Source organism: Sander vitreus, unplaced genomic scaffold, assembly GCF_031162955.1.
Source record: "Sander vitreus isolate 19-12246 unplaced genomic scaffold, sanVit1 ctg154_0, whole genome shotgun sequence".
NCBI classification, from domain to species: Eukaryota; Metazoa; Chordata; class Actinopteri; order Perciformes; family Percidae; genus Sander; species Sander vitreus.
Genome location: NW_027595402.1, coordinates 800946 through 813521, shown reverse-complemented (window position 1 = coordinate 813521; position 12576 = coordinate 800946). Strand labels below are relative to the sequence as shown.

Genomic DNA, 12576 nt, shown 5'->3' with positions numbered 1-12576 from the left:
ACAGAAAGGTTGTTAGGCATGCATTAAATTGTAAACAGAAATAATCGATTATGGCCCGGCCGATTATCGATGCAGCATCGATCCACGATTCGATGCATTGATTATTTGATTAATTTCAACAGTTCAGTTTTTGTACGTTTTTTCACCCACGTTTCTGAAGCTTTTTTTTGTCATTTTTTCCCCCTTTTTTCAACGTTCTTTATCATCTTAAATGCTATAAAATTTAATAAAACACGCAAATTCAATGAAAGTAGTGAACTGATCATTTATTTTACTTGTGACGAGTAATGGTTTTAAATGGGTCAAATTTGACCCGAGGACAACAGGAGGGTTAATGCCTTTTTATTAAATATCTTCAAAGTCTTCTCACGTATATCAGGTGAGTCTGGACAGACGTGGATCTAAGCTGCAGCTGGACTGGTCGGCGGAGGGATACAACCGCGAGGCGCTAATTCTACTTTGTTGTGTTTCTCCTCCTCAGCCTCCGCCGTCCTATGAGGAGGTGATCAAGGAGAAGACTCAGGAGCAGGTTCTCCCTCCTCCTCCTCCTGCCTCATTACGTCTATCTTCTACGATAACCATCGCCACGCAGACTGACCCGGGATCTGCCCCTGAACCCCCAAACTTTCAGGACTCTCAGGGTGAGAGGATGCTCAGTTAAAAATACGGCTGTCAATTGATTTTTCAATTGCAATTAATCACATCAGTGTCCTAGGGATTAATCGGGTGCTCAGTTGGTAGAGCCGGCGCACGTATATAGAGGTTTACTCCTTGACGCAGTGGTGCAGGGTTCGACTCCGACCTGCGGCCCTTTGCTGCATGTCATCCCCCCCTCTCTCTCCCCTTTCATGTATTCAGCTGTCCTGTCATATGAAGGCCTAAAATGCCCAAAATAATCTTAAAAAAACAAACAAAAAAACTTGGGATTAATCGCACATTTTTTATCTGCTCTAAATGTACTTTAATGGGGATATTTTCCCAGTTTTTAACGCTCAAGACTGTAGCTACTCCGGTGGTAACTGAGTTCACATCGACAGTACAGACAAACAACTTTAGTCTTGTGGAGAGAAACCTCTGGAAGGGCTTTGAAACTCAACTCGCCATTTAAAAAAAAAAAAAAAAAAAATGTTTTCCATTTCTGCTCATGAGGTTTGTTTCTGCTCGCCATCCTCTCCCGTTTCGCCATCTCGCCTGAGTCTCCGTCGCAGAGTTGTCAACACTGTCCACAACCATAGTCCTGCACTGCTTCCTGATTTCCCAAACTACGTATCTAAATCACAGAACGTGCGTGCGTTAGTTGCACGTTAAAAACTTAAGTGGCGTTAAAAGGACTCATTATTATCGTTATTTATTTAAAATGTGTGTGTTTGTGTGCAGAAAGACCAGTGAGACCACTACGGCCGCCTCTCCCGTACCCTCCCAAACTGTCTGACGTCGACAACATCATCACCGTCGCCACCGACGACATCATCACCGTCAGCCAATCAACACTCCCCTCCGTTGACGGTGACAGCGTGGTACCAGACGCACACCCGGTCCCACACACCTCCGCTCACACACAGTGCCGTGACCTCTTCACTGAACTTTGCTCCCCTTTGACCGCCACCTCTGGCGCTCAAATTGACCAATGGGATCAGTCGTTTGCCGCTGTTGACGCGGCCACTGTTCCCACCACTTTCTCTCACGTCCCGTCGGAGCGCCCCAGGCCGCGCCCGCGCACCAGGCTCAGTGCGCCAATCAGCAGCGGCGTCAAAGTTCAGACTTTGGTGAAACTGCGAGAGGACGGATTGGCCACGCTAGCGGCCCACGCGGGAACGGTCGCCTCTAACCAGGACGTGAGTCAGGGGAAGTACCTTCAGGAGCTGCTCCAGGCCTTCAGCGCAGACGACTGGGGCTTCCCTGACCGCCGCAGCGACAGCAGTGAGCACAGCCAATCGGAGAGCGGGGAGGAAGACGAGGGCGAGGTAGACGAAGGCGAGGAGGACATGGCGACTCTGAAGGCGAGGATACAAGCCTTCGAGCAGCAGCAGCAGGTGGCTGATGGGAGCTGTGCAGACGGTAACAACAGAGACTTTGAGGTCGCAAAGAGACCTGAACCCCGGCCACGCCCTCGTCTCCAGGGGCAACCAGCCAAATCTGTCCCTCCCACTGTCGCCCCGAAACCCAAAAACCTTCCTCATGCACCCAAACCATCCAGCAAAGTCTTCTGGGAGGACGGTGGTTTGACAGCAGACTCGGGTTGCACCGAAACAGACTTAAACCCTCAAACAGCTTCTTGCACCCTGAAATCTGCTCCAGCTTTGGTACCCGAACCCTGCACAAACGTGGAAAAACCCTCCGTATCACCAAAACCACAGTCTACTGCTACAGAAACCCTCTCGTCTGGTACCCCCGTCCCGGCCCCGAGGCCTCCTCCACCCAAACTCGCCCCCTCTGTCAGTGAGACTAATTCCTCGGCCGACCCCAAACCTCCGCCCAGACCTCCAGTCGCCCCCAGGACCAGCCTGGGACCACAGCACCAGGACAAGATCACGCCAGCTGGGCATGTCACCCCAACTCTGCCCCCGAGACCCTCTGTGGAGGTGGGAAGTGGAGCGCAGACAGAGACTCGGCCCGGAAGTGACGAGACGCAGGACGCTGCAAACCAAACTGGTGAGTGTTGTTATTTTCTGTCAGTCGTCAGGGATCTTTACCGACTCCTTCAGGGAGCCAGTAGGAACCGCAAAAACAAATGTTGTTTCAAGTCGGAGAATGGCTGGGAAGTGGGTTTTCATCTCAAAGTAATAAAGGAGTCCTTCATTATTTTCTCTTGCAACATAATATTCTAATACTGTGACAACGCCGCCGAGCGATGGAGCTGAAAAGATGAATCGATTAGTCGATCGACAGTTAATTAATCAGCAACTATGTTGATAATTAATTAATCGTTTTGTATCCAAAGAAATCCTTTAGTTCAAGCTTCTAAATAAGCTATTTTTCTATGACTTATGTGATCGTAAAACAATACTTTTTTGGTGTTTGCTGACAGGTAATTGGGCCAAACAAAGTATTTGGCGACATTAGCTCGGCCTTTAGGGCATTCAGATGTTTTCGCTATTTTTGGACATTTTGTAGAGCAAACGATTAACAGAGAAAGTAATCGATAATAAAAATAATTGTCAATTGCAGTCTCAGATATTAGGTCGAGTTTTTGTCCTAACAACTACAAAAGTAAAGTAAGTAAACTTTTTGTGCGGCCAGGTTGGTTCAGTGGGTAGAGCAGGCGCACATTTACTGAGAGGCTTGTGCCTTGTGAGGTCCAGGGTTCGAGTCCGACCTGTGAGGATTTCCTGTATGTCTTCTCTCTCTCTCTCTCTCTCTCACCTAGCTGTCCTATTGATTAAAGGCGGATAAGCCCAAAAAAAAAAAGTAAACTTTCTTTCTTGCTATAAACTTAATTTGTTCTATGAATATATTCAACTTAGAAAAATAAAATAGCAATAATAGTTGAAACTGACAAAAGCAGAATCATGCTTTGGGTTTAAACAAAACAAATAGAGCGAGATAATGAAGATCTTTAAACCATAACAGCGAGATAGAGAATCTGACTCACGGGGACAGCGTCTCGAGGTGGTGACCATCAGCACGTCCAGTGCTCCCTCCAGAGGCCGAGCATCCCTGCGTCTCGCTTCCTCTTCCTCTAGGAACGGATTCCTCCTCATCCTGTGGAAATGGAGGCTCCGGCATGCCTACAGGTTAGACAGGAAAATGTCAACAAAATGTCAAACAACATGACTATTTTTAGCAACTCCATTTTCTAGGCAACGCATTACTGTCTTTATCTCCACAGTAGCCTGGTTGACACCAGATCCTTCTCAGTTGTAACTGAGAGTGGATCTGGGGAAGCTTCATTCACAGCCCATTTCCAACGGCCGCCGCTCTAATGCCTCTGGGCGCAATTGGATAGTCCTTCAACCAACCAGACCAACGATCCGGGTGACGTAGCAGCGACAGCGGCATCAACGGGTTGCTGCGCTTCGGTGGCCGTCATGTTGAATGTAAACAAAAAGCTGCTCGGAGCCGCTGCGCTATCGTCATCATGTAAAGCCCGCCTCAACGGTTGTGATTGGTGCCTCGATTTGGAAACATTGGAAATGGGCTTGAATGGGCTCTCGGACAGACGGACTTGCAGAGCAAATCTCAAATTTACCGGAAGTTCGTCAGGGTTTTCCCAGGCTACCTCCTCCGTAAATCACAAAATAAACTGGCCCTTTTTATTTGCCACAAAATCATTTCTGTGGTTTCATGGCGCAGGTGACACACACCATTAGCACTGGAAGCTTTGCAGTGCAAAATGCAAGCAACTGAAATTAAAAGTAGTCCATCTCACCTTGCAGAACCAGCTCTGAAGGGAACTCTGAGTAGTTTGATAGGAAAGTGGATGTTTAACCCAAAAATACCACAAAAAGGTTTCTGATCCTTTTTGTTTTGCTGAATGATGATTTTATTCTGAAAGGCCAGTGCTGCTCTGTGTGGCTAGAGCTTTATTTTTTAGCAATTTTGAGGGGCTTTTTTTGTGGTATTACTTGCACGAAACGAACACGGAGTGGGAACTTTCGAAAATTTCTAAGGTAATTGTGGCAGTAATCTGGAAAAACAACTAAAATATCATTTTCTGATGACCTCATCCTAAATCTGAGTTCAGCATGATTGAGGTGAGACATTTTGAGTGTCCTGAGTTACCACTAAAGGACATTTTAGTAGTCAGTGCGTTTTGTTTATTTCATCAGCCTGTCCATTTGAAGCTAAAAACATTTCAACGAAGTAAGATTTCACAATGTTTTCCATCTCTTTTCCCCCCGTTTCCATTCGTCTTTTACTGCCAACAGATGTTTGTTTTTTGTGTGTTTATTTTCCACATTCAAAACGTTTGGCTGATGTCGTAAGAGTGACTCAGCAAATTAGCAGGTGGAGGTTTTACACTCTGACACTCTGACTCTTTGACTTAATGTTAGTGGCAGCAGGACCTACAACCTTTAACTTACAAGACCGTGAGTCTCCAGATCTGAAGAGAAACCATCAAATTCCAGCTTCTCAAATGTGTACATTTGTTTGTTTTTCTTCTCTCTTGCAGTAAAATACTGAAATGCATCTTTCATCCACTTTGAAGGTTCAGTCACTTTTTCTTTCCGCAACATACAGTGTTTGCTTTTAACAACAACATAGAAGAGGTTATTAGCCCTTAATGTGGTCAGCAGTACAAGTATTTGACATGCAAAGTCAAGATTTAGGCTTTAAAGTTCAGTGCAGAGACTGTCCGTGCCTTTAGTGTTTTATTAGACCGCTGGTTGACACGGTGCATTTAGTTTCCTTGCAGACGTAATTGGTATCTGTCATGTTAGACTAGGCAGAAAGGAGGAGTCACTTCCTCCGTCAGCATCTTCAGTTCTCAGTGTCTTTTCATTTTCTTCCAGTGTGAGCTGAGATGTTTGCTTGTTGTTTAGTCTGAGATTACAAAGAAACTCTGTTCAGCACTCAATACAGAGGCAATCAGAAACACTGACGTCACAGTGAATCCCACAGAGAGAGAGAGAGAGAGAGAGAGGGAGGGAGATGAGAGGGGGGGGAGAGAAGGAGAGGGAGGGGGGGAGAGAGAGGGAGACAGACAGAGAGAGGAGGAGAGGGAGAGGGGTGAGAGAGTTAGGAGGAGAGGGGAGGGAGATGAGAGGGGGAGGGAGAGAGAGCGAGAGGGAGAGAGAAGGGGGGAGGGAGAAAGCAGTGGAGAGAATTTCAAATGTCAGCATCAACACTGAATCTGAGTGGTTGACTCAGCACTCCTTTATGCATTCAAACACTTAATACTAAATACACCTAAATACACCTAACACCTAAATACTGAACTAGTCGAGCTCACAATGCTCTAAAAAATCAATAAAAAAAAGAACAAAACCTTCTCTGATTTCCCCAAAGTTTACCTGATAAACAGACTCAAATGCCATTTTGTTTTCACTCTGTTGTTCACTTCTATCATCCCTTCATTACTCTTTGAATGGCTGAACAAGACTAATAACTATGTTCAAATGTTAAAAACAGAATTTTACACCTGCAAAATGTACGATGACCTGCTGTAACGTATGCCCACAATTGATGGTGATTGCATCATAATTTATGACCAGAACAGATTTAGAAGAACACAGTTTATCCACGATTAGAGAAATACAAGCTTTGCTCTTTTTTTTTTTGACATGTTACTCAAGTTAAATCAAAAGCGACAAATAAATCTGACCCGAGTATGTCCGTACGACATCGAAATGTACTTTACTAAACATAGTCACTACGAAGCCTCCCAGTGGTGATACCTGATAAAATAATCAGCACTATCAACCACTGCAGCTGCTTTGCAAATAAGTCTGACGTTCAGTCAATGACTCTTAGCTAAACTGAGAGCTTATCAGCAGCAGTTACACATTTAGCTTATCTGGTAGATAAGCAGTGTAAGCCGCATGCTTCCTCCAAACCTTAAATGTAAATGTTTGTGAACTTCTGCACGCGAACAAGAGTTCACCAGCTGATTGAGACTGAACTTTAAATGTTTTAACGGCCCCACGTTTTGTTATTCAGTCTAAATTCACACTTTATTTTTTATTTTTATTTTTCAGTGAAAATAAGAAGTGGTCGTCCAGGTGTCCCGACCAAACCAGCAGCACTGACATCACCACGCAGAGCCAGCGGTGAGAGAGAGAGAGAGAGAGAGAGAGAGAGAGAGAGAGAGAGAGAGAGAGAGAGAGAGAGCATGCTTTTGTGTGCACTAAGCTGGATGAAACTTAAGTACAATGGAGTGTTAGAAAGCTTGGAGACATAAATCTTGCTCGTTATGTTGCAGAGAGTGTGTGTGTGTGTGTGTGTGTGTGTGTGTGTGTGTGTGTGTGTGTGTGTCTCCAAACCTTGTGAAGGAAAAATGCAGTGATTGTGCGAGAAGAAAAAAGCGCCCACTATTGTTGGTGCTGTGTAAAAGCCAGCTGTACTGTACGCTGTGTAGACACAATTCTCTTCAGGCTGCTTTGTTGGCTGCTACATAAAGCGTTAGTGTTGAATAAATTAAGAGTATAAGGAAAAAAATGAGATTCAATGTGGCCGTTTTTTGTTTTGTATTTTATTCTTTTACACGTCTCCATTTTAAGCATTTCTGTTACCTTGATAACCACTTTTAAATTGTCCCTAACTGTTAAAGTTGTCACTTCAGCATCTAATATGAACAATGAGTAGTAACCTGACATCTGCTCTCCACCTCCAGCTCCAAATCTGGCCCCCAAACCCACCGGAGTCTCGCCAACGCTTCCAGAGTCAAACCCAGTCCCACCCAAACCTACAGCTGCTGCCCCGGCCACGGCCCCCAGACCTTCAGGACCGGCCCTGGTTCAGACCCCGGGCCTCAAACCGCCGGCTCCGGCCCTGAGGAAAGGCCCCGTGATTCCGACCAAACCAGAAACCAGCAGCACTGCAAACCCAAACTCCTCAGATCCTCCACTCCCTCCGCGGTGAGGAAGAGATTTGAGGAATAAACCTTCAAATATGACTTCACTGTCCCATAAAAGTAGAAAATATCAGTTTTAATAATTGAGATTGTGATTGTTTACTCTCCCAGTTAACTGCTTTGTAGATCTAGTCTGATTTTTTTATCATCGTTTTGATTATGCAGCATTATAAACATGTTGGAACTCTCCTTTTATCGTGCGTTTAGCGTTTTTAGCGTCTACGATCATCTATCCCAGTTTTTTTCAACCTTTTTTGAGCCACGGCATATTTTTTACATTAAAAAAATCCAGCGGCACACCACCAACCAAAAATGTTACAAAATGACACATTGTAGCTTAATAAGATCAGAATCTGCATTTTTCCTTTTTTTTGTAAAAAATGTATCCATCGCTGTTAGAGGCTTACGTCGATGATCTCGGCCCTACTGCGTACATCCTGTCGCTGCCACCAGGGGGCAGTGATTCTAGTCTTAAATCAACAAGGTCATTATTGCGCTATACTGCCACCTACTGACACAGAACAGTATTTCATTTCTCTGCCAGTCGTCACATTGCAGGCACAGATGCGCAACAATGGCAAATTATTTGCAGTAACTCAATCAAAAAGCTAAATTAAGTAAAATCTTAATTTAGCTTTTTGATTGAGTTACTGCATTTGCCACGGCACACAGGACGATCTCTCAGCCGCAGCACAGTGGTTGAAAATCACTGATCTATCCCCACAAACGGAAAGCTGTTGCTCTTTGTTTCATTTGAAGAGCAGCTTCTCTTCCTGTTTGGTGCCATAAATCAATCTCCTGCTTTCTCTCCAGGCCGTCAAGTGTGAAGCTCCTCCCCCTTCGTCCTCCACCAATCAAATCCACCCCTGGGCGACCGCCGCCTCCAGCCGTCAGCTCAACTTCCTCAGCCAAACAGACGACCCCTCCTCTGTCCAAAACTAGTCCCGCCCCCTCTGTTTCCCCAGCCAGCCAGTCTTCGTCCTCTTCTTCTGTATCAGCCAATCAGGTGCAGCCTCAAAGGGCATCAAAGAGGGGACCACCTCTGCCCCCGCGCCCTAAACCTGGACACCCTCTCTTTAACAGCTACGTGGTATGACACACACACAGACACACACACATACACAGACAATAAAGAAATAAAGGCTTTCTGATTCACACACACACACACAGATGGACACACACAGACAGACAGACAGAGACACACACACACACACGCACACACTACTGTGATAGATTTGATTTCCAAGGTCTTCATTTTCTTCATTTTGTCTCAGAAACAGGAAGTCCTGATCGTCCTGGACGACCCGAGCCCCTCCGAGCCTCTGCCAGGTGAAGGGAGGAGTCAGACGGCCGTCATCAACCCGTCACAGTGTCTCCTGGACCTGGACATCCAACCAGAACCTGCTCCACATCAGGACAACCAATCAAAATCTGCCTTGGAGGGCCTCAGCCTATCTGACTCCCAGGTATTAGAACAGTCAGTTAAACCCTAGTCTTGCTACTCTTTAAAGCAATTCAGAAGTAGTTCTGACCGATAAGTTAATAAATATAATAAAATACACCCATACCATAATACATCATAATTGAAGTGCAAAAAGAGAAGAGCAGCGGAAACACATGTTCAGTTTTTTATAATAAAAACAAGTGCTTACTTTAAATGTAATTCTACTACCTTTTTAACTGCTCTAAATGTGTTTCCCACAACATAATAAGTTGACATAAGAGTAAGACACAAGTTAACTTTAGTTTTTGTTTTTTTCTTATTGTGTAGTCTATTCTGCCGGTGCAGCCCACTGAGCAGAAAGAACAGCCCGACTCTCCTCCCGTCAGGTCAGACACACAACTCACAACTACACACCAGACATGTAACTGTACAGGATCTCTTCTAGAAGACTAGATTGCATTTTGAGTATATCCCGTGTGTGTGTGTGTGTGTGTGTGTGTGTGTGTGTGTGTGTGTGTGTGCGCGTGCGCAGCGGTCCTCGGTGCATCGCCTTGTTTGATTACGAAGGAGAGGATGACGACGAGCTCACCTTCTCCCAGGGTGATGTCATCGCCCTGATGGAGATCATTGGACAAGAGTGGGGGCGGGGCCAGATCCATGGGCGAATTGGAATATTCCCCCTGAACTTTGCCGAGGTGGTGGAGCCGCCCCCGCAGCCGGCGCTGTCACCAGGGGAAACGGGAAAACCAACGACAACAGAGACCACAGCGGTAAAAAGAACAGGTGAGCCCAAAAGTCCAACCAACTGTTGAACTACAGTCTTTTGGAATAGCTCAGTGCCCTCCTAAATACACTGGCACAGTTGGTTTTTATATGTAAGCAGGCATCTTAACCACGGTTGCCTCTCATAACCCTTAAATTGCTTCCTCGACGCCTCCCTTCCTCGCATCTTAATCCCTTCCACAGAGGAGACACGGGAGAGACGCGAGGAAATCATGGGAGGAGAGCGGCAACGAGCTAATGTGTTTTAGAGAAATGAGATGTCCTTTCCTCCGAAGAGTCACATGAATACATCAGCTGTTTGGGCGGCGTTACCAACTCCTTCAGCTGCAAGGCTTCTGGGAAGGCTGCTCTTGTGTATCCTCGCCTATCGCTCCTCTATGCTCGCTCCTCGGGGCAGGAATAAGAGCTTTGAGACGGCCTTCATCGCGGAGGGACAGAACAACTTCCTGTTCAGTCGAGGAGCTATCAGATAGCATCTCATGTCTCTTATTTGATAGCTCCTCCGAGGCAGCTGTAGAATGTCGTACATAATTCTGTTTAAATCGATCTAAAATTAAAACCAGCTAGAGCATTCATTCTTTTTGCAGCAGAAAGCTAAGGCTTCTGTCTTTCCCGTCATTACGTTGCATGCTTGTGATGACGCGCTATCACGTTACGTGACCGCGTGACACCATTTCTGTTGCAGATGAAACTAACAAACATTGTGATTTCTTTAGAATTTAATGTCGTGGTTTTCTTTTGTCCATTACAGCACCAAAGACCTCACAGGGCCCCGACTCAGAGGTGAGAGAGAGTGTGTGTGTGTGTCTCTGTGTGTGTGTCTCTGTGTGTGTGTCTCTGTGTGTGTGTGTGTGTGTGTGTGTGCAGTTTTATTGTAACTGTTGAAGTAAGAAAGCTCCCTCATTTTTCAAGTTATTTTTATTAAAGATAAACAAGAGAAAGGGGTCACTCATGCTTTAAATATTTATAACATTATCACAGTACCATTTTTTTACTATGTATTGCGTTCTGTAAATGGGTTTCCGAGGGGGTCTTAAAAAGTCTAACATTTCAAAATCTAAATTTTAGGCCTTAAAAGTCTTAAATTCGCTGAAGTTTTGTGTTCTAAGTCTTAAATCATTTTCAACAGGTCTTAATTTTCCTACGTCCATGTAACGCTACCTCTAATGCTTGTTGAAATGCTCCCGCAAATATAATTTGCTGTATTACGACTACAAATGAGACCAACTTGCAACTTATATTGCAGCCAATCTAGACACCAGTCATAATGCCGATGAGGAAATCAGGGAATGTTTACGGACTCTGACATCTGACTTATTTTATTTTTTTACGTCGTGATACGGGTCTTAAATTTCATCCATAAAGTTCTTAAAAAGTCTTAAATTTTTCCCCTGTTAATATTCAGATTTACACATTTTTCTTGTATAAAATGTACTAATTAGTCTATTAATTGTGCGCAGTTATTGCCGTGCTGAATCAGTTTGTGTTTGTTCAGACAAAGGAGTGGGCTGTGGCTCTGTTTGACTTCCCCGGTCAGACTGCAGAGGATCTGTCCTTCCACAAGGGGGCGCTCATCCAGGTCACGCAGCACATCGATGCTGAGTGGAGGAGAGGAAGACTGGAGGGGAGGGAGGGGATCTACCCGGCTGCCTTCACACAAGCCTGCCAGGGTAACACACACACACACACACACACACACACACACACACACACACACACACACTAAAATAAACAAAATGCATAATCTAATCAAGTCTAAAATACACAAAGTGGTAGAAGTTATCAGATACTTTACATCAGTGGAAGTTCTATTTAGGGTTTTCCATGTAAGCATCAAAACTAACTAAATGACTTTGGTCAGATCTAATGATTGTAGTTGGTCTCCCAGTTTCATTTATTAATTATCTTCTCTAGATTTTCCGACATTTTAGACATATACATTTCATGATATGGTAATAATAATGGTCCAATAATGATTTATTGAAAAACAACATTTTCTTGAGGGAGGACCCCTAAAACCTTCCGCCACATTCATGCACTTAAGTCTTGCACAAACCTAGAGAAAACACCGCTAATACCACCCTGTAAAGATTGTGCATTATGTTGGCAAGATCATTTAAAAGGCAAACACGACTACACTGGACGTCTGCCCTATTTCTGATACCGTGGCGGCAGACATTTTGCCATGGCAGGCCGCCACTACAAAATCAACATAGAGGAAACACTGCTGTTACAGGTGGAAGTTCTGCATTGTAAATCTATTTGTTTAGTTTATAAAAGCGTACGTTTGTAAACCCCGCCCGTCTGGTGATCCTGGGACAAGAAAAGAAACGCCACTCAGTATTTGCAGCTTATATGACTGAATGTACACCGTTTTCAATCTGATGTCTTAGTTTTCATGAGTTTTTTGGATGCTTTTATACCATAATGTGGCTTGATTATTATAACTATGAGATGCCATTTATTTGTGCTTGTTTGGCACACTCTTCGTCTTGTTTAGGTTTTTATTAGTGGGTATTTGAATCATTTTTTGATAATGTTGATAGTTTTGTGTTTTTGATTTGGTTGTATTAAGATTAGCTGTTTTTTTTATCAATTTGAAATGCTTTTTTTCTGTTTCTTTTAACACCTGGTGTTCACGATTGTATTAATGTTAGCTGGAATCTTGTGCGTGAGCGCACACTCTAACCACAACTTCCTGTTCTTGTTTCCAGCTCAGCCAATCCCAGGCCAGCAGTCAGCGGTTAAAGGAGTGGCCAAGTTTGACTTCACAGCAGAGAGCGAGGATGAGCTCACGTTAAAGGTGTGTGTGTGTGTGTGTGTGTGTGTGTGTGTG

The 12576-nt window shown here is 44.5% G+C and overlaps 1 protein-coding gene across 3 annotated transcripts in view; it reads left to right on the top strand.

Annotated features, from left to right (window-relative positions):
* LOC144513227 (uncharacterized) overlaps window positions 1-12576 on the top strand; it is a 33293-nt gene that overhangs the window by 19208 nt on the left and 1509 nt on the right. For 2 of the 3 annotated variants that reach the window (XM_078244232.1, XM_078244233.1), the window contains 11 exons: window positions 482-641; window positions 1378-2652; window positions 6639-6710; window positions 7274-7517; window positions 8327-8603; window positions 8788-8979; window positions 9285-9343; window positions 9490-9740; window positions 10492-10523; window positions 11236-11410; window positions 12455-12543. In XM_078244232.1, the coding sequence (XP_078100358.1) occupies window positions 482-641; window positions 1378-2652; window positions 6639-6710; window positions 7274-7517; window positions 8327-8603; window positions 8788-8979; window positions 9285-9343; window positions 9490-9740; window positions 10492-10523; window positions 11236-11410; window positions 12455-12543 (2826 nt within the window). The remainder of the gene's footprint in view (window positions 1-481; window positions 642-1377; window positions 2653-6638; window positions 6711-7273; window positions 7518-8326; window positions 8604-8787; window positions 8980-9284; window positions 9344-9489; window positions 9741-10491; window positions 10524-11235; window positions 11411-12454; window positions 12544-12576) is intronic. The other variant, XM_078244234.1, reaches the window with a different exon arrangement.